We start from the raw sequence: 20,726 nt of genomic DNA on the forward strand, positions 1-20,726 counted from the left end.
GCCAACCCGAGAATGAACCACTTATTCCGACTCTCTATTTTCCATTAGATAGCCAGTCCTCTATCCATGCTAATATATTACCCCCAACTCCGTGTACTTTTATCTTGTGCAGTAACCTTTTATGTGGCACCTTGTCAGATGCCTTCTGGAAGTCCAAATGCACCACATCCACTGGTTCCCCTTTATCCACCCTGCTCGTTACATCCTCAAAGAATTCCAGCAAATTTGTCAAACATGACTTCCCCTTCATAAATCCATGCTAACTCTGCCTTACTGAATTATGTTTTTCCAAATGTCCTGCTACTGCTTCTTTAGTAATAGACTTCAACATTTTCCCAACCACAGATGTTAGGCTAACTAATCTATAGTTTCCTGCTTTTTGTTTGCCTCCTTTTTTAAATAGGGGCGTTACATTTGTGGTTTTCCAATCTGCTGGGATCTCCCAGAATCCAGGGAATGTTGCTAAATTACAACTATCCCTGCCGCTACTTCTCTTAAGACCCTAGAATGCAAGTCATCAGGTCCAGGGGATTTATTCGCCTTTAGTCCCATTATCTTACTGAGTACCACCTCCTTAGTGATTGTGATTGTGTTAAGTTCCTCCCCTCCCTATAGCCGCTTGACTATCAATTGTTGGAATATTGTTAGTGTCCTTTACCGTAAAGACTGATACAAAATATTTATTCAGAGTTTCTGCCTTCTCCATGTTCCCCATTACTAATTCCCCGGTCTCGTCCTCTAAGGGACCAACATTTACTTTAGCCACTCTTTTTTTTTTCCTTTTTATATACTTCCGGAAACTTTTGCTATCTGTTTTTATATTTCGTGCTAGTCAAGGTAGCTGTGGGAGTCAGTGGGCTTATAGTGGATATTGGTCGATAGCCTATCCCCAGAAATGGAAATCAAGAAAGTCGAGGAAGGGAAGGAAAGAGTCCACGTTTGGATCATGTGAAGGTGAGGGAAGGGTGGAAATTGGAAGCAAAGCGATTGGAATTTTTCCAGTCTGGGACAAGAGCAGGAAACTGCACCAATATGATCATCATTGTATCCGAAAAGAGATGAGGGAAAGGACCTATGTAGAATTGAAACAAAGGAATGTTCCACGTATCCCATGAACAGGCAGGCATAGTTGGGACCCATGTGAATTCCCATAGCAACATCATTTATTTTGAGGAAGTGAGTGGAGTCAAAGGAGAAGTTGTTCAATGGTGGAGGAGGGTGGTGGCGGACAGGGACTGGTTGGGCCTGTGTTCAAGCAAGAAGCGGAGGGCCCTCAGGCCGTCTTGGTGGGAGAATGGAGGTATCGAGGAATTGGACGTCCATGATGAAATGGAGATGGTTGGGGCCTGAAACTGTTAGTGGCGGAGGGTGTCGGCTCAGTCGCGGATGTAGGTATGAAGAGACTGGCAAAATACTGAGGATGTTGGAAATCAGAATGAATAATGAAATACTGTTTATATGAGTCACTGAGACTGAACCATACAGTTGCAACCTTGGTGTCTAATTTGACCCTGAGCTGAGTTTCTGACCCCATATCCTTTCCATCACCATAACCGCTTACTTCCATCTGTTACATCATCCGTCTCCGCCCCTGCCTTAGCTCATCTGCTGAAACTCTCATCCATGCCTTTGTTACCTCCAGACTCTCCTGGCTGGCCTCCCATCTTCCACCCTCCATAAACTTAAGCTCACCCTAAACTGCTGCCCATATCTTAACTTGCAAGGAGTCCTGTTCACCCATCATCCTTGTGCTCACTGACCTATACTGGCTCCCGATCGAGCAACACATTGAATTTTAAAATTCTCACCCTTTTTTTCAAGTCCCTCCACAGCCTCGCTCTGCCCTATCTCTGCAACCTCCTCCAGCCCTACAACGCTCTCGAGATTCCCCCATTTTCATTGCTCCACCATTGACGGCTGTGCCTTCAGTCGCCTAGGCTCTAAACTCTGGAATTCTCTCCCTAAACCCCCACTCCACCTTTAAGACGCTCCTTAAAACATACCTCTTTGACAAAGCTTTTAGTCGCCTGTCCTAATATCGCCTCATATCCATTTTTTAAAATATAACACGTCTTGGGAGGTTTTTCTACGTTAAAGGCGCTACATAAATGCAAATTGTTGCATGGTATTCAGAAAAGTTATTATTACCATCAGGTTTACTTTGTTTCTCTCCCTCCCCAAAACAGAACGAGCAAGGCGTCGCCAACTGCGAGAAGATAAAACAATGCTGATGGCCAGTGTGAAAAGTACCCTGAAGAGAAAACATAATCAGACAGCTCATTCTCCAGACAAACTGGAGGAACCTGATAAGAAAAAGCCTGAAGTGTAAGCAGTCTTCAGCTCTGCACTGTGCTGCTGACAATTTTACAAGCCGAGGGTTGACATTTTAATTCTTGATACCATTCTCATTTTATCCTTTCCTTTTTGAGTGTTTTCTTTCCTCCAAGAGGTTCCTTGATGGCTTCATGGGTAAATTCACTCCTGTTGGGATACTGACTGTAGACCAGTACGGACTCCGGTTCCATCCCTGGACTGTGCCGAGTTCATTGGTCTCGGCCAAAAGCTACAGTTGGTTTCAGCACCCATAGGATGTGGGAGGGGAAAATCAGCTGGAATTCCTGCTCCTGATTGCTATCCGCCCAGTTGGTGAGAAGAGGATTGCGCTCAGCTGCGGTGCCTGGTTGAATAGGCTACCAACACTCACTGCCTGGCCCTTATGTGGAACGAGCCACCTCGATGCAAGATATTGACAGGCTGATAACACCTGTGTAATGGTACTCTAATGGAAGTTGGCACCTTCGAGAGAAGGGAATTAAATTGGGGAAACCAAAAAGAAAAGTAGGATATTAGCAATTCCTAGTGATTTTGCCACAAGGTGAGTCCCTGATCTCAGCCACCTGTGGGAGATGTTTCTTCACAAGGAGGAAAAACTTGGATGCTTCTGTGGTCTCCTCGTTGCAAGGTGATTTTCTACCATACAATCACCAGCCTTCCATCACTTGGGAAGTTCAGCAAAGGGGAGGAGAAATGCAGTACTTTTTTTTTTAATCCATGAATAATGCAGTACTTTGATTTAAAAATGTTACATTTTCAGCACCAGAATTTCTCTTAGTTCATGACTGAACACAGAGTTTTATGTTTATTTTCAGGCATTATACAGATGATGAAGAGTATGTTTCTATGTATAAAGGTTGGTAATTGTTTCTATAAACACTGATACTTCAATAATATCTGTTGACTTGTTGACGGTGTAAGGACAACTTTGTTCAAGCTTCTACAGTAACCTGAAGCTTTTTGTTATCTATTTCAACAGCGAGTATCTTTGCATTGTGAAAGTTAACGCTGATTCTACCAGAGCCTTCGACTTCAGTTAGGACCTTGTTTGAATCCTAGTTTTGACTGGCATTTGTATTTGGGCTTTTTCCAGAAGGGAGATATGAATGACCCAGAGGGTGATGCGGTCTGGAACTCACTGCCTGAAAGGGTGGTAGAGGCAGAAACGTCCATCACATTTTGAAAAAGTACTTGGATATGCACTTAAAATGCCGTAACCTACAAGGCTATGGACCAAGAGCTGGAAAGTGGGAGTAAGCTGGATAGCTGTTTTTCGGCCGGCACAGACACAATAGATCGCACGGGGTTCTTCTGTGCCATAAATTTCTATGATTCTATGGTGTCGAAGATGGAGAGGGGGTGGAGAGCAGCCCGACTTGGGTGGTGGTGGTGGTTTGTTCGCCGATGAAAAGGCTCGATAGTGTACATAAGAATGTGGAGCAGGAGTAGGCCATTTGACCCCTCAAGCTTGCTCCGCCATTTAATAAGGTCATGGCTGATCTGATCTTGTGCTCGGCTCCACTTCCTTGCCCGCTCCCCATAACCCTTTACTCCCTTATCGTTCAAAAATCTGTCGATCTCCACCTTAAATATGTTCAATGACTGCTCTAGGGCAGAGAATTCCACAGGTTTACAATCCTCTGAGAGAAGAAATTCCTCCTCATCTCAGTTCTAAATAGGCGACCCCTTATTCTTAAAATATGCCCCCTAGTTCTGGATTCCCCCACTGGTAGACTTAAAGATGTGGGGGAGACCAGAACTAGACTAGAGACCATCATTATAGGATAGTCACAAATAAATCCAATAGGGAATTCAGGAGAAACTGCTTTACCCAGAGAGTGGTTAGAATGTGGAACTGCAAGGAGTAGTTGAGGCAATTAGCACATATGCATTTTAGGAGAAGCTAAATAAACACATGAGGGAGAAAGGAATAGAAGATTATGCTGATAGGGTTAGATGAAGATGGGTGGGAAGTGGCTCGTGTGGAGCATAAACGACCTGTTGGCCCGAATGGCCTGTTTCTGTGCTGTACATTTTATGTAATGTCCGTATTTGAATGCATTTTCATTGTATTGGCTACAATGCTGAGATAGCTTTAATTATAATTTCACTCCATTATAATTTCACTTAATTTTGCAATATATATGTTTACTTGAACCAACGGACATTTTGTTGACGTCTTGCAGTGCTGGATACTGTAAAAGTTCACAAGGATTCCTGGCCCTTCAATGAACCGGTGGATGAATCCTATGCACCAGATTACCACAAAATCGTCGAGGTACGTCCAATTTAAAGGAGCCATTTCTTTAAGCAGCAATGAATTTAGCTTTGTTGTTTACTGTTCTATAAATGTAATTTTTTGGGGAGTATAACTCATTAGCATGTACATCTAGCACTGCCCAGAGCACCAGTGTGACTTTTAGTGAAGTTTATGACTCAGAAATTGAAGTTTAAAACTGACATTGTATTACACCCAGTAATGATGCTGACTGACTCAAATGCAGTCCGTAGCAATTGGATTATAAACAAATTTTAAGTGTATACTGATTTAATTGGGTGCCCGGGGTTATTAATCTTTTAAATTGTTTTGATTCTCTCAGTTTCAGCAGCTTGATTGTGCTGTGAATTTGTTGTGCGGCCCGGTCAGTCGGTTTCAATTAGATTATTTTCTGATGTAAAATCTTCCTTTGCTGCAGAGCTTAAAAGTCTGTCAAATATAATGTAATGCTAAATTTATTTCAACATGGAGAAGAAATTCAATGCAGTATCTAGTTGCCTTTTTTTTATAAATATGAAATTTAAATTAGAATAGTCAGACAAGTTAGAAGAGGATAATTACAAGAGGGACTTTCCCTTAATGTCGTTTTGGAGTGTTTATGGAAATCTAACTTTAGAACAAGCTACTGAAAACCATCTAAACAAGATATTGGAATGTGGCAATGCACAGACCGGTTGTCCCTTGCATATATTTAGATCATGCTGTGTGTTGGGCCAAGTGATTTTATGTTTTATTTCTATAGTAAATTTTCACACACATTGTATTTGAATAACTAATAGTACGGTTGTAATACAAATGTGACTGTTAAATAATTTGTTGCAAAAACTGGGAAAGTTTATCCAACTTGTATATCATTTGACTCGCTTGCAATTATGTGATCCCAGAGTTCAGCAATTTGTTTTCATGAAAAAGCTCCCTTCTCTCGTCTCCCTTCATCAACTAATATACAGAGATGTGCAAAATAATTTTAATTGGTATTAAGGCACTGTTTATCCAATGCAAATGAATGCATGTACATTTTCCTCTTTTTAATGGGAATGGGGTGGCAAATAATAGTTGACTGACTTTTGCCTTTTGAAAGTAAAATACTCTTCCTATCTCTGGCAAAACCTCCAGTGCCATGATTCTCTAATTGTCCTTAAGTGGTAACGTTTATTTCTATTTATTCATTCTGCTATTCATAGGAACCAATGGATCTTTCGACTATTGAGAATAAGCTAAGCGAAAAGAAGTACAACAGCAAATGGACTTTTATATCCGATTTTAGACGTATGTTTGACAACTGTGAGCGATACAATGGGAAAGGAAATGGTTAGTTTGATATCTAATCATTTTAAATAATCGCATTAAATTCCCAGTTAACCTGAGAAAAGTGTTCACCTTTTGAAACTCAGCTGCTCCTAGATACTTTATATTGTTTTTCCAAGAGCCCCCGAGCGAGACTGGTGCTGAGACACAATGCACGTTTAATTCCCCAGTCCGAGTCTAGCCACGCACGGAGGGAAAGGTCTAGGGCAAGCATCCTCAATGACATGCTGCTGTGTGTCCCTGAACAGCCATTCCTATTGATCTGGGATTGACCACCTCCATTTCAGAGATGCATGACAAGGGGGATGTTAGGGAAACTAATTTAAGGCTGCATACTCTTCCCCGAAGGGCACACATACCCTCAGACTTCAATTTTTTAAAATGTCAAAAATGAGTTTTAACTAAGTTTCCTTTGATAGCAGTGTTGTGTTACAGTTGCTGTATAGTCCTGATCAATACATTACACAGGAGAACTCAGTGGTTTGGAATTAGCTTCAGGAACCAGATAATGCAAATATTGAAAGGTTGTCTCAGTTACCCAAATTTTGTCTTGGAACAATGAAAAAATTTAATAAAAACAGAAAATGCTGGAAATACTCAGCAGGTCAGGCAGCATCTGTTGCGAGAGAAACATGAGTTAACGTTTCAGGTCGATGACCCTTCGCCAGACCCGAAACGTTAACTGTTTCTCTCTCCACAGATGCTGCCCGACCTGCTGAGGGTTTCTAGCATTTTTTGTTTTAATTTCAGATTCCAGCACCCGCAGTATTTTACTTTTGAATTAAAGAAATGTTGCTGGATTATTATATAAAAAGGTTTTTACTTCATGCTAAAAGCAAACTAATTCATTCTGCATCCTGAATAATGTTTTGATATAAGTATGACATTGCATTCCACAAGAGGAAGAATTGTACTATTTCCGTTGTGTTTTGAAAATCTTGATTTTGCGTGATACATTTCCAACATTTTAATTTGAGAATCGCTTTCCAACCATACATGAACTCTTATTTAGAATACACCCTGATGGCCCGAGCTGTAGAGAGGTGCTTCAGCAAAGCAATGGCCAAGTACTTCCCCAAGGATGAAGTGGACAGCGATGATGATTTCCAAAATAAAATTATATGGGAGAAGAAAGACAAGCACAGGAGCAAGCCCAACCACGTGGCGAAGGATGAAACGGAGATTCTGACTGCAGCAACTGATCATGTTCTTGGAATGCAAAAAGTCAATGGTTTTGTCAACAGTCATCCAGCCAATGATGTCCCGCAGGTGATTGCTGGTCCAAAGAAGGAGGGAAATTCTCAACAGCAGCCTTGCAACAAGCTACCTTTGCCAGGTCAAACGCAAACTATGGAGGGAAAGGCAAGAACATTTTCTCGTCAAGACTTTTCTTAAGTAATATTATATTTTGCCTTATTTATCCCTCCCACTTGCTTCCCTGAGCTGTCCCATTCAGTGAGGAAGACGAGTGGTTCATGCAGTAACCAACAATACAACTCTGTGATTGACTCCTAATACCTTCAAGTGACCTAGCAAGCCAGTCCAGTGTGAGGAGTGTGGTGGGGGAGAAAGAGATCGCAATGAAAAAGGCCCATCGACACCTTGAGGCAGCTAAGGCGTGTGGCCTTGTCAGCTTTGCCCTCATCCCAGTAATAAACAAAAAAAAAACATGCTTATGAAAGAAAGAGGTAGGGTTCCTATATTTCCCCCTCTCTTTCTTGCCAGTTCCTCCACCCATCGGGACTGCTACTTTTGTGAGGTGCTTATTTCAGACTTCCGGCTGGAAGATGACCAGGCCCGCTACTATGTTAGTGAAATTCAGGAAATGCAGAACTTCATAGAATTCTACTGCACAGAAAGAGGCCATTCGGCCCGTCGTGCCTTTGCCCATGCCCCAGCTTCTTCCCCGTGACCTTGCAAATTAGTCCTCTTTCAAGTACATTTCCAATTGCCTTTTTGAAAGTTCCTATGGATCTAATTCCACCACCCTTTCAGGTATTGTGTTTCAGATCTAAACCACCCTCGGTGAGTGGTTTGATTGAACTGAAGGCCTGTACTCATTCAGCTTGTTTGAACTGAAGACTTGTACTCCGTTTGTTTTGTAACCTGAAGACCTGGACACACTCGATATTTGAGGGCAGTTATACTGTTGGGGAGTTGAATTGATGAATAGTTTCCCACTTATTCTTTTATTCTCCCCCTCCTTCTTTATCCTTTATTACACTCACTTAATTGGTGTCTTTAGGGGCAGCTCTGGACTGTCGGGCCAACTTCCCCAAGAACATTAAGTGCTGCTTTTTATTCAGCTGCTGAGTGGGTAGACTTACTCTGCATTTTGTTTTTAAATGTCTTATCTTTCATCAGCACCCTCCCTCTCCCAACTCCAGCACCTGGTGCCTCATTGCTTGGTGTTTCAAACAAAATGAGCAAATTACCACTAATCGCAGCATGGATGTTCCTATTGGCTGACAATGGGACCCGGGTCTTCAAAAGTACATTACCGGCTGTCCCAAAGCACTTTACAGCCAGTGATGTACTTTTGAATTATAGTCACTGTTGCAGTGTAGGAAACGCAGCTACCAATTTGCACACAAACTGATATGATAATGACCAGGTAATTTGTTTTTTCTAGTGATGTTGATTGAGGGATAAATATTGGCCAGGATACTGGAGAACTACCCTGCTCTTCAAAATAGTGCCATGGGATCTTTTATGTCCACCTGAAATCGCAGACGGGGCCTCATGTTTAACGTCTCATCTGAAAGGCGGCACCTCAGACAGTGCATCAGTGCCTCAGTACTGTACAATAGTGTCAGCCAAGATTTTTTTTTTTGTGCTCAATCTCTAATGGGATGGCTTTTGGGGTACAAAAAAGTAAGCTTGTTTGTTAGATTGTGCCAACATCACACAACAGATAAAATTGGGGCACGTTATTGCAGATTGGCTAATGACTGAACAAGACCCTGAAAGGAGGTGGAAGGTTTCCTGTACTTTAGCTACTGATCACTTATGCTTGATTTCATTCAATCTGATTACTAAATTGAGTTATCTTTTTCTCAACATGCAGCAAAATTCCACCAGTGGCCCTCGCCCAAGTTTTGACGTCGTTCATCAGCCGCGGCCTCCCGCCGTATCAGGACGGCCTGTTATGGAACCAATCCGGAAACGGTTTCAGCAGCAATACCGGATGCAGGTATTCTGAAGCATATTAATATTAAAAGCATCATTGCTGATCTACAGTGGCTTTAAAAAAAAATACATAATTAATTGTGAAGTAGCATATTTCCATTTGAAATAATTTAATAAGTCGTAAGCTATTTGTCGAAACTGTCGACGTGCCACCAAATTATTTTGTCATCTTGTTGCTATCCCATGTGAGTTGTACATAAATGTCCATGACTGAGTGACGCAGTGGATTGGCCACTGTTACTTCAACTCGTGATTTCATTTTTAATTTATGCCAGTCTGATTTGGATAGAGCTGCTCTTCCTGTTGGTTTTTGGAGTTAGGGAAATCTCACCCAAGTTTGCTGTGGGTGCAGAGGCACAATTCAGCACTAATTGGCAAGCTCATTTAGGTTGTAATGAAGACTGCTGTGGTAAATGGAAAGGTTCACACCGTCACAGTTAAGGGGTGTTCTTCCGATGTTCGTATTGGAGACACAATGTTGGGGCAGAGTATTGGGAGCTTAACATTGCATCTGTTGCCTGCTACAACTGATCTATAAGATGGAAAGTTTTCCATTCCTGAGAGCTGACATCCTTCGCTTTCATAGTGATGAGTATGTGAATATACCAGCAAGTAACTGTTTGTTTAAAAAGAAAAGTACCGATTTATGGTGTGAAGAAGAATTAGGAACCTGAAAAAGAACGAAAGAAAGATTTTGTATTGGGCATTGTTATAATTGAGAACAAGATCTGTCTGTCTGTTTCTCTCACTGAACTGTATTATTTCAGGGTGAGCTCCTTCTGTTTTTGTCTGAACTGTATATCAAGGGTGGCTGTGAGGGTGGATTAACGGATAACTTGTTCTTGGCCTTCCCACAATACAGATCTGAGATATCCACTAGTTCAATAATGGCCTGGGGATGGTTCTTTAAAAAAGCTTTTCAAAGTAATGCAAAAGTTGTGAACTAGATAGAGGTATTTTAAATACTGTCACATATTGAAGAGGAGTTTCTAAGTCATCTGAAATGACAACATATTCAAGTGTTTTTCTAGTGGTGATGGATAGTGAATAATATTTAGTTAACTTTGCTTCGAAAGGTGGTACGTAATCTGTATAAAGGAGAACAGTGCTGACATACCAATAGCATCAAGTGCTTTCCACTTTGGTGTGTCTCAAAGCATTCGGGTTTCATAGACTTCTCTTGCAGAATTCGAGTGAGTTGAAGGATGTCTCTATAAAACCTAGGAGGTTAAGTCTTTCATCCAAGCAATGTATTCCACTGACATTCAGGTGCATTTTACAGTTTTTCCTCTGTTCCTAAGTAAAGTTTGTTGAAGACAGAGGTAGAAGGGAATACTGGCTTGATCGTCTGCCTGCTCAAAGATTGCACTATCTGATAGCAACCAAACTCAAACAGGAATCTATGTAATAGTCTTTGAACTAGTCTTTTTTCTGCAACCTTTGAAAATGCTTGTGCCCTGAAATTTTCAAGTTGTACTTATTTTCCATTTCATAAATATTCTTTTTTTTCCTTTTTAGCAACAAATGTTAATGAATGGGCCAGCGGCACCTGCTTCAGCTGAATGTAATTCTGCAAGTTTGCAAAAAGCCAGTCTTTCATCTATCAGTCATGGAGCAGCACCACCTCACACTGGCATGCCTGCTATCCCTACCACTGCCCAGGAACCAATACATTTCCCTGTCAGTCAACCAAATAGACCGACAAATCTGAGCCTTCCACAGAATGAAACAGAAACTCCCAGTTCCCACTCGGCTACTGCTGTCCCCGCGACACAGGGAAACAGAGAAGCGACTGCACCGCCATATGCGCCAAGTGGTGATTGTCATGTGACAGATTTAAATCAGACTAAAGGACCAGAATGGCCTGGATATTTGTACCGTTCCATTCACCACCCTCAACACAGACTGCCAGCAGGAAAGCCTAATCCTGTGCCATCTCGGGGCATGTCAATGGAACATACAGGACCTGCTGTGCAGAACCATCCAACAGCAACCAACATCACAATAACTGGAACTGGAAGCCCTGTTAAAAACGAGACTCTACCTAACACTTGTGGAACATCTGTTAAATACAGCGAGCCACTCCCAAGTCAGCCTCCGATGCAAACTTCAGTTTTTAACACGCTTAAACCTTTCCACAATCCTCTTGAGCAGACTTCTCAAAAAGCGCCTGTTAAAGGTAACCATTTTAATGCCATATACTGTTGTAAGAATTGGACTTTATAACTCAACATTTTGTTGTCGTCTGATTTTATTTTTGTCTTCACCGTAAAATGTGAAGTTTCTTCGATCACTTAATATTTCCAGATTTGTGCCCCGCCTGCTAAAATACAATAAAGTTTATTGGGTGTACAGTGAAATGTAAAAATTAGAAGTGGAATAGCAGGGGGAAGACTGGCTACAGTCATGTTCTGCTCAGCTGCCATTTGTTGGGTTGGAAGGGAGTGGAGGCTGCAGCATTTCCTGGGGAGGGGAAGGGACAATAGGGGAGAGCCGCTCTTGTGCGCTCCCTGGTGTCGCCTCTTGGCTGGGATCGGCTGCAAGTTTCATTACAGCAGAGACTCTACCCAACATTTGTGGGAGAACACAGCAGGCCACTCTCTAGTTGAGCTGAGTAGAATAATGTAATTTCTAATTCTCGTGTTCAGACTGCTTGGTGACAGAAAGGTGCAATCTAGCCAGTATTTCCACGCTACCATTTCTTTAGCACTAATTAGTGTGTTTGACAGTTGCAGTACCTAATGAAAGCTTAGAGATGATACTCCTTTCTTGCTGCTGAAGCCTGTATTCTCCTGAAGAATGGGACTTTAAAAATAAAACGACACTGGTGCCTGTTCCTTTATAAAGCATACCCAGTCACTCTTGAGTTTTATACACCAACTGTCCTAATTACATAAAATGTACAACATAGAAACAGACCATTTGGCCCAATGGTCTGATTTTGATGCGCCACACGAGCCTCCTCCCACCCCTCTTCATCTAACCCCATCAACATAATCTTCTATTCCTTTCTCCCTCGTGTTTATCTAGCTTCTCCTTAAATGCATCTATACTACTCATCTCAACTACTCCTTGTGATAGCAAGTTCCACATTCTCACCGCTCTCTGGGTAAAGAAGTTCCTCCTGAATTCCTTATTGGAATTATTAGTGACTATCCAATTGAATTTTTTGATGAAGTAACCGAGAAGGTTGATGAAGGGAATGCAGTGGATGTTGTCTGTATGGATTTTAAGAAAGCATTTGACAAAGTACCACAAACGGCTGGTTAACAAAATTGAGGCTGAGGAATAGGAGGGTCAGCTTAGATAAGAAATTGGTTTAAGAACAGAAAACAGTAAGTCGTGGTGAATGGTTGGTTGTTTTTTTAAACTGGAGAATGGTGTTCCCCAACAGTCAGTCCTAGGACCGCTGGTTTTTTGATATAGATAAATGACTTGGATATTGGAATACAGAGCAAAATTTCAAAATTTGTCGATGATACCAAACTTGGAGGTGTGGCAAACAGTGAGGATGATGCCAATCGACTGCAAGAGAACATAGGCTGGCAGAATGGACAGACAAGTGGCAGATGGAATTTAATAGAGAAGTGTCAGGCATTTTGGCAAAAGGGATAGGGAGAGACAATATAGATTTAATGGCACAGTTCTAGAGAGTGCGCAGGGATCGAGAGACCTGGGGGTTCATGTGCATAGATCTTTGAAGGTGGCAGGACATATTGAGAGAGTAGTTGGCAAAGCATATGTGATCTTGGACTTCATAATTAGAGGTATTGAGTACAAAAGCAGGGAAGTTAGGTTGAATCTTCATAAAACTTTGGTTAGGCCAAAACTAGAGTATTGTGTCCAGTTCTGGTCATCACACTTTAGGAAGGATGTGAAGGCCCTTGAGAGGATGCAGAAGAGATTTACCAGAATGGCTTCAAGGATGAGGGATTTTAGCTACAGTGTTAGGTTGGAGAAGCTGGGTTGTTCTCTTTGGAGCAAAAGAGGTTGAGGGGAGATTTGATAGAAGTGTACAAGATTATGACGGATTTGGATAAGGTGGGCAGAGGCTGTTCCCATTAGCTGCTGGTACAAGGACTAGGGGACACAGATTTAAGCTTGTCGGCAAGTGATACAGGGGAATGTGAAGAAGAACCTTTTTCCGTAGCGAGTGGCAATGACCTGGAACTCGCTGCCGAAGAGGGTGGTGGAAACGGAAACAATCAATGATTTCAAAAGGAAATTGGATAGGTACTTGAGGGAAATAAATTTGCAGGGCTATGAGGTAGAGCGGGGGATGGGACTGACTGGATTGCTCTACAGTGGGCTGGCATGGACTCGATGGGCCGAATGACAACGACCTGTGCCGTAATGACTCTGACTCATATTTATGATCCCTAGTTTTGGATTCCCCACAAATGGAAACTGTTTTGGCTTTGTTAATACATAAATGGAGTACAAAGGCAAGAAAGTTATGCTAAACCTTTATAAAACAATGGTTAAGCCTCAGCTGGAGTATTGTGTTTTGTTCTGGGCACTACACTTTAGGAAGGATATAGGTTGTGGGCCTTGGAGAGGGTGCTGAGAAGATTTACTAGAAGTGAGGAAACATTTTTTTACGCAACGAGTTGTTGTGATCTGGAATGCACTGCCTGGAAGGGTGCAGATTCAATAGTAACTTTTTTTTAAAAAGAGAATTGGATAAACACTTGAAGGGAAATTTTTTTTACAGGGTAATGGGGAACGAGCAGGGTAGTGGGACTAATTGGATAGTTCTACCAAAGAGCTGGCACAGGCACGATGGGCTGAATGGCCTCCTGTGCTGTGCTATGATTCTATCTTCTCTACATTTACCCTATCAAACCCTTTCATAGTCTTGAAGACCTCTGTAAGGTTATCCTTTCTAGCGAAAAGAGCCCCAGCCTGTTCAGTCTTTCCCCTCTGTTCTGGTATTATCCTCGTAAAAGTGATGTCGCCAAGTGAAAGGTAACGTCGCCAAGATCCAGGTCGGTGATCGGAGTGTGGGCAGGTACAGCAGGAGCGACAAGGTCGAGGCGAAGGAGCGGCGAGGATGGGGCGAAGGAGCGGCGAGAGATTGTAAAGGGACGTGATCGAGGCCCAGAAGAGGCGAGGACACGGGGGGCAGCACGGGTCAGCCCACACTGCGATATGTGTGCGCACTAGGTCCGTGCAGCAGAACTGGTCTCCAGTCGTCTTGGTTAATCCTTGCTGCTGGACCAAGACCTAGCTCTGTCAAGCCTGTGTGGTGGCTGGTGTGCAATGGTCACCACAGTTTAAAAAAAAAAAATCCAAGCACAGGCATCTTCCACCCTTCAAGATTTAGTTCGGACCTGGAATTTTAGGTCCATCATTGAAACACCTGTGAACTTTTTGACGTGGAAGCAAGTCATCCTTGATTCGAGGGATTGCCTATCTTATCCTCGTAAATGTGGATAGGAGCAGGAGATTCCATTCCAATGGCTGAGGCACTGCCAGAATGTCACAAATTCAACCATGATCTGAGCTGAGATTGCTCATCTCATCTGGGACGGAATTTGTAACTTCAATTGGCCTTAGCAGCCCTGGACCAGACGAGGGGGGAAACTTGCTAGGGTTGCTAATTGCTTTCCAATGACCCCTACTGGAAAGTGAGTATGGGGGCATCTGACAAGGCTTGATTGGGCTCTAGTATGGTATTCTCAACTTGCTGTCTCAGATCACAAATGGAGAATGCGAACTGTATGCCAATGAAAGTCCGGGCTTTCAAGAGTTAATGGGAGAAAATTGGAGAATAATTTTTATAAATAGTATGGCCTCTCATGTCTGTTCAGTTCACTGTGCAATTCCTTTGGGAGATTTTACAGGTCAGGGTTCAGATCGAACAGAAAACTCAAACTATTTATTTTAAATAAACATTTAGATGTCCAATTTCTGGTAAACTGCCTGATAAGTATTTAGAGCTTCAGAGTCCCATTATGATATTTATACTTTCACTTTATTCCACTACTGTATAGTTTCTCCCTCATAACAACAATTACTTGCATTTATATGGTACCTTCAACATAAACTTCAAAGATGATTTACAGGTTGGGGGAATAGGATTAGATAAAAGAATGGACGGTAAGCTATACCGTGAGTAATTAGGAGAGGTGACCAAAATCTTTGTCAAAAAGTTGGGTTTTTAAAAAGTAGTTGGAGGGTTCTTGGGGAGTTGCAGAAAGAAGAGTTGAGGCATCTGATAACACTAATGATGAGGGTCAAGGTCTCCTATCAACCTGGGCTGAATAGAACCTAGTTCAGAGAAAAAGGCAGTCCACCTCGCAGTCCCCAGACAATAGTGAATGTATTAAGTAAATTATTTTTTTGTAGTATAAATGATATTTAAAGCTTTATTTTGTTGCAGTGCATCTCCATTAGAATTTTTTTTACACCCTACATAATTGGCTACAATAAAAGATGCAATACAGTGTACTGAATATTTGATTAACTTTGAAGTAAAACTTAATAGATGCAGAGTACAAAAGCAAGGAAGTTGTGATGAAGGGACTAATTGGGCAGCTCCATCAAAGGGCTGGCACAGGCACGATGGGCTGAGTAGCCCCCTTCTGTGCTGTAAGATTGTATGAAAGCTAGTATACCAGCTGATATTTCAGCGGTGTGTATGTATTTTCAATCTTCAATCAGTGGTTTGTCTCAAATTCAATGAAATAATGTGAAATCAAAATGCCTGCTTTGTAGAAACATTCACTGTGTAGCGAATTCCTTACTCTGTTTAAAAATCTCACATCTGATTGACCTGGTGGTTCTCAACCTGTATGTATGGATTCTCCTATAGGCACTGATTAACAGAACATTTTTTTACACATTTTTTATTCATTTACTGGATGTGGCTGTCACTGGCAAGGCCAGCATTTATTACCCATCCTTATTAGCCCTTGGAGAAGGTGGTGGTAAGCCGCTGCAGTCCGTGTGATGAAGGTACTCCCACAGTGCTGTTAGGCAGGGAGTTCCAGGATTTTGACCTATTGACGATGATGGAATGCCGATATATTTCCAAGTCAGGATGGTGTGTGTCTTGGAGGTGATGGTGTTCCTATGTCATGGGTTTAAATTACAGGAAAAAAGTTGTCTTTTATTGAAGGTAGGGTACATCCCAGATGCATATAAGTTAAATGTTTTTAAGTGCTGTGAATTTATTCAGCATAGCTTTTGTTTTAGTTTAGATGTCTGAACGAGCTTAAATTTACATTCCTAGAAATACCTTTTTCTTCCTTGGCTGCAATCATTGGTGTGGAGTAAATTTGGCTGCTTTGATTTAACAAGATATAATTGTCGTTTCTAATTCTTCTGTGCTTTAAATCTCTGCAGGTGCACCTCTAGACCAGGCTGCCTACAGCAAGGTGTTTTCTACAGATCAACATCTTGTAAAGAAGGAGCCTGTTTCTAATAAAGTCACTCCTCTAAATACCTCAGCAGCATCTAATCTACTTCAGCAAGACACTACAGGGAAGAGTGCAGAGTCTGAGAGACTTGGTGGAAATGTAGCACTTAAAAAGGAACAGAAATTATTCAAAAACAATGCAGTTGGAGAAAAGAACTCTGAAGATTGCAAATTAAGGGAAGGGTTGAATTTGGTGCTGTCAAAGGTAGAGGATTGTGTGAAAAGGCACCCTTACTCAGATGTACAGAAAGAGCTGGTTAGAACTGAAACAATGCAGAGAAGCAACAACCTCTTCGATCAGAAGGTGGAGAGGCCCAGGCTGGCTTCTGAGAAGTGCGAAGCCACATATCTGCAAAAGAATTTAACCTCCGGTGGAAAGCATAGCGCGAAAGATCCCAAATCAACAGAAAATCTGAGTCTCAAATTAGCAAGTGGTGCAGACGCTCTTACAGATCTGCCGAATGATAGCGGTGTTCAACATAGGAACCCTGCTATACTTGTCGCTCACCCCGAGACGCGGCATCAGTTCGGGCCAGTGTCGGCGTACATGCACTACCTGGGTTGTAACCCTGAGAACCTGCCGTCGGCTCATTCGTTTGTCCCACACGCCCCCCATCTTATGGTGGTTCATCCAATGCCGGGGCAGGCCTCTCATTTTTACCAGCACCCAACACAACAGCAGCAAATCTCTTCCCAAATGAGCAATCTTGGCTATCACCCACAGCAGTCGATTCAGTCCGCCCTGATGCCCGATCGGGGTTATCTTGCCGGGCAGCCTGGCTTATACAGCCACTCACCACTCATGTACCTAAGAGAGGGCAGCAGGCATTCACAGGCAAATCTGAGGGACAGAACTGATGCATTTTCTGAGCAACTAATACCAGAAGGAGATGAGTGCAAACCTTTGCAAGAAACTTCGGTAAAGAAGCAGAAAAATGAGGCGGAAGAGAGGAGAGTTACAGCTTCCAAGATGGAAAGCAATGATGAAATGGCTAGTAAACATGGCAGACAGCAAGACTGTTTCGATCTTGATGGCCAAAATGCAACTAAAAGGCAAAAGATTATTCATGCAGCTTCTGCAGCTTATAATCCTAGTCAACTGACCAGTGGAATTTATTCGCATCAAATTCCACACCCTGCACTTTATGCTAATGCCCCATCCCATAATGTACAGAGACTTCCTTATGGCCAGCCGTACAATCCACAACTACTGCGAGTGCATTCAGTGATAACGTCAACTTCCAACCACATGATACCCCATCAAGTGATGACTCACAGTCCGATCGGAATGCAATTGTTCAGTCACTCAGATGTGAAACCCAGCCCGTACCCTGGAACTGTAATTGTACAGAGACCACAGTTCAGTACAAGTGGGGATCTCTACATGTTGAGAAAGTGAGTATAATTTATGATTTCTTTGATCTATAGTGAGCATTGTTGTAATAGTGCCGAAGGCTTTTGTAATGTATTCACCTGATGAGAGTATGCTCACAGGTTTGTAGAGCTGTTAAGTTGGGAGTGGTTTAGCCAGTCACATGATGTTCACAAGACTCAATAAAACCCCAGCCAGTTGGGTTCAGGGGATCCACAATGAGACAGGTGGTTGTGAACCTGGTGGATGAACTGGTAATGTGTAATGTGATTGAGAACTGATTTATTAGTAAAGGTTTAACAATGTGCTGCTATGAACTCTTAAGCAAAGAACCCATGAAGCAAATACATTACAGCTTTGGAGAGGGTACAGAAGAGATTTACTAGAATTGTTCCAGGGATGAGGGATTACAATTACATGGATAGACTAGAGAAGCTGGGATTGTTTTCCTTAGAGTAGAGGTGTTTAAAATCATGAAGAGTTTAGACAGAGTAAATAAAGAGAAACTTTCCAATGTCTGAAGGCTCGATAACGAGAGGGCACAGATTTAAGGTGAATGGCGAAAGAACCAAAGACAACATGAGGGGAAACCTTTTTACGCAACGAGTGGTTAGGATTTGGAATACACTGCCTGGTTGCGTGGTGGATACAGATTCAATAGTAGCCTTCAAAAGGGAATTGAATAAATACTTGAAAAGAGAAAAAATTGCGGGGGTATGGGGAGAGTGGGACTAACTGGATTGTTCTTCGAAAGAGCGGCACAGACTCGGTGGCTGAATGGCCGCTTTCTCTGCTGTGCTCTTCTATAATTCTATGGAGAATGGAGTATCTTCGCAGGAGCAGTTTCTTGAAAATAAATGTCCTGTCACAAATTGATTGTATTTATAAAGAACTGTTTTATTTTCCCGACTTACAATTAAGAATGTTTTACAAGGTTCTGCAAAGATCATTTGATTTGCCGGTAATGTCATCACCATGGCAACGAGGTTGAAAGAATCCCACTTGCCATGTTTGTACCATTGTGCTACACTCGATTCCTTGTGTGCTTTATTGTTGTGACCTAACCTTCCTCAAGGGGCCTTCAATTTGTTTTCTGCTAAAGTTGTCAGAAAATGCCGATTTAACCCCATCCAAATTTACCCACAGACATATAATATGAAGGTTGCCACAGGAATGATTATCCTCTACTGTGGAATGATGAGATGGCTTGATTCTTTGATTGGATAACAGGAAAGGAAATTGTATTGAAGAAAGTAACTGGACCAGTTATTTTTTAATCCCCCAGCAGCTTTGGTTGTCACCAGCAGTGCTAGACAATTCACTCGTCGTGTCTCAAGTGCTCCCTGTATTGTGTGCCATTGCTCTCGGTTCAGGTTTTTCTAATGTTATTGTTCAGCCATTCACTTAGAGGCACTCAAGATTGACAAGGTGCCTTGCCCTTTTGATTGTGTTCTCTATCCATATTGGAAGTGCCGATTTGCCATCTTTAGACGTTATGCTGCAGATAGTCAATGTTGGAGACCAATGTCTTACACTGCATGGTGTAACAGATTAAGTTTCCAGGAAGTTAACATTAACAACTGTGCCATTTGAACTCCACGCCATAGTGTTGTGTAAATATTCACATCCGGGTATGCAATCTACTGTATTGAATGGGCCAGCTTCCCCAGTAATGCAGTAAGAACAAGGGAAGAGAGTTGGCCTCATCTAGCTCTTCAACTATGATCTGGCTTCTCAACTTGTGTGCCAGAAAGATTACATTGCTACCCTGGAAATAGTGAAACTTTACTTGGCAACTCAGTCTGCTATTAATTCATAGAATAGAACAGCACAGAAAGCCACTTGACCTATCGAGTCTGTGCCGGTTCTTTCAAAGAGCTATCCAGTTAGTCCCACTCCCTACTCTTTCCCATATCCCTGCAATTTTTTTCTCCAAGTATTTATCCAATTCCCTTTTGAAGGCTGCTATTGACTCTGTGTCTACCATCAGGTAGTGCATTCCAAATCCTAACCACTCGTATTAAAAATGTTTTTCCTCATGTCGCCTCTGGCTTATGTCATTCTTTGTTCCAAAGAACATTTGAATTATCCATTAGTTGGAACTAAGTAATTTTAGTAAACCAGCACAGGAGGTGTTGCTTTGTGCACAGAGATGATTCAAGTGAAGAGGAGTAAACTGCATTGCCATATTCCGAATCCTGTGCGAATATAGTGGAGCTTTTTGATAGCAGAATCTCCCAGACTGTAGTTTGGACACATGCGGAGTGAACTGCTCAGTATGTGGCTGAATATGTTTCAAGCTTTATTAGACATAAAATGGAAATGACACATTTCACTGCAGTGTTGTTTCTCCCATTTGGCCCCAGTATAATTAGACAATAACCGCAGGTCCTCCTGTGGTTGTGCCTCGGACGCTATGTTGTTGTATAAAGACGATGCCATGCAAGACCGTGTATTATTCTGCTGCTAATGGGCAGTTGTGTCTAACCTTGCCTCCTTTAAAGCAACAAGTTCTGATTATTATTGCATCCTGTTGTCACTTGGAGGATAGGTGTGTATGCAGATTTCCTGATTCCTGGTGTCTATTACAAGGCGTTTGCTGCTATTGGGAAGTTTAGAGATGGAAATGATTGGCTCTTGCTTTCATTTTAATTTTATTATTTTCTGTGTGACACAAACTTGTCCAGTATGACTATTTAAGACACATGCTAGATGCGGTATATAATAGTTTCATTTAGATGAGGGGAAGTAATATTACAACAATCCTCAAAAGTGGAGTAATTTTGATATAAATTCATTAAGATTCATAGATCAAATCTCTA

The 20,726-nt window shown here is 42.0% G+C and overlaps 1 protein-coding gene across 2 annotated transcripts in view; it reads left to right on the forward strand.

Annotated features, from left to right (window-relative positions):
• LOC139280069 (chromatin remodeling regulator CECR2-like) overlaps positions 1-20,726 on the forward strand; it is a 93,114-nt gene that overhangs the window by 67,491 nt on the left and 4,897 nt on the right. For both annotated transcript variants that reach the window (XM_070899555.1, XM_070899556.1), the window contains exons 10-17: positions 2,187-2,325; positions 3,150-3,190; positions 4,521-4,612; positions 5,797-5,923; positions 6,933-7,282; positions 8,988-9,113; positions 10,628-11,288; positions 16,460-17,927. In XM_070899555.1, coding sequence (XP_070755656.1) covers positions 2,187-2,325; positions 3,150-3,190; positions 4,521-4,612; positions 5,797-5,923; positions 6,933-7,282; positions 8,988-9,113; positions 10,628-11,288; positions 16,460-17,927 — 3,004 coding nt within the window. The remainder of the gene's footprint in view (positions 1-2,186; positions 2,326-3,149; positions 3,191-4,520; positions 4,613-5,796; positions 5,924-6,932; positions 7,283-8,987; positions 9,114-10,627; positions 11,289-16,459; positions 17,928-20,726) is intronic.

This window comes from Pristiophorus japonicus, chromosome 14 (assembly GCF_044704955.1).
Source record: "Pristiophorus japonicus isolate sPriJap1 chromosome 14, sPriJap1.hap1, whole genome shotgun sequence".
NCBI classification, from domain to species: domain Eukaryota; kingdom Metazoa; phylum Chordata; class Chondrichthyes; family Pristiophoridae; genus Pristiophorus; species Pristiophorus japonicus.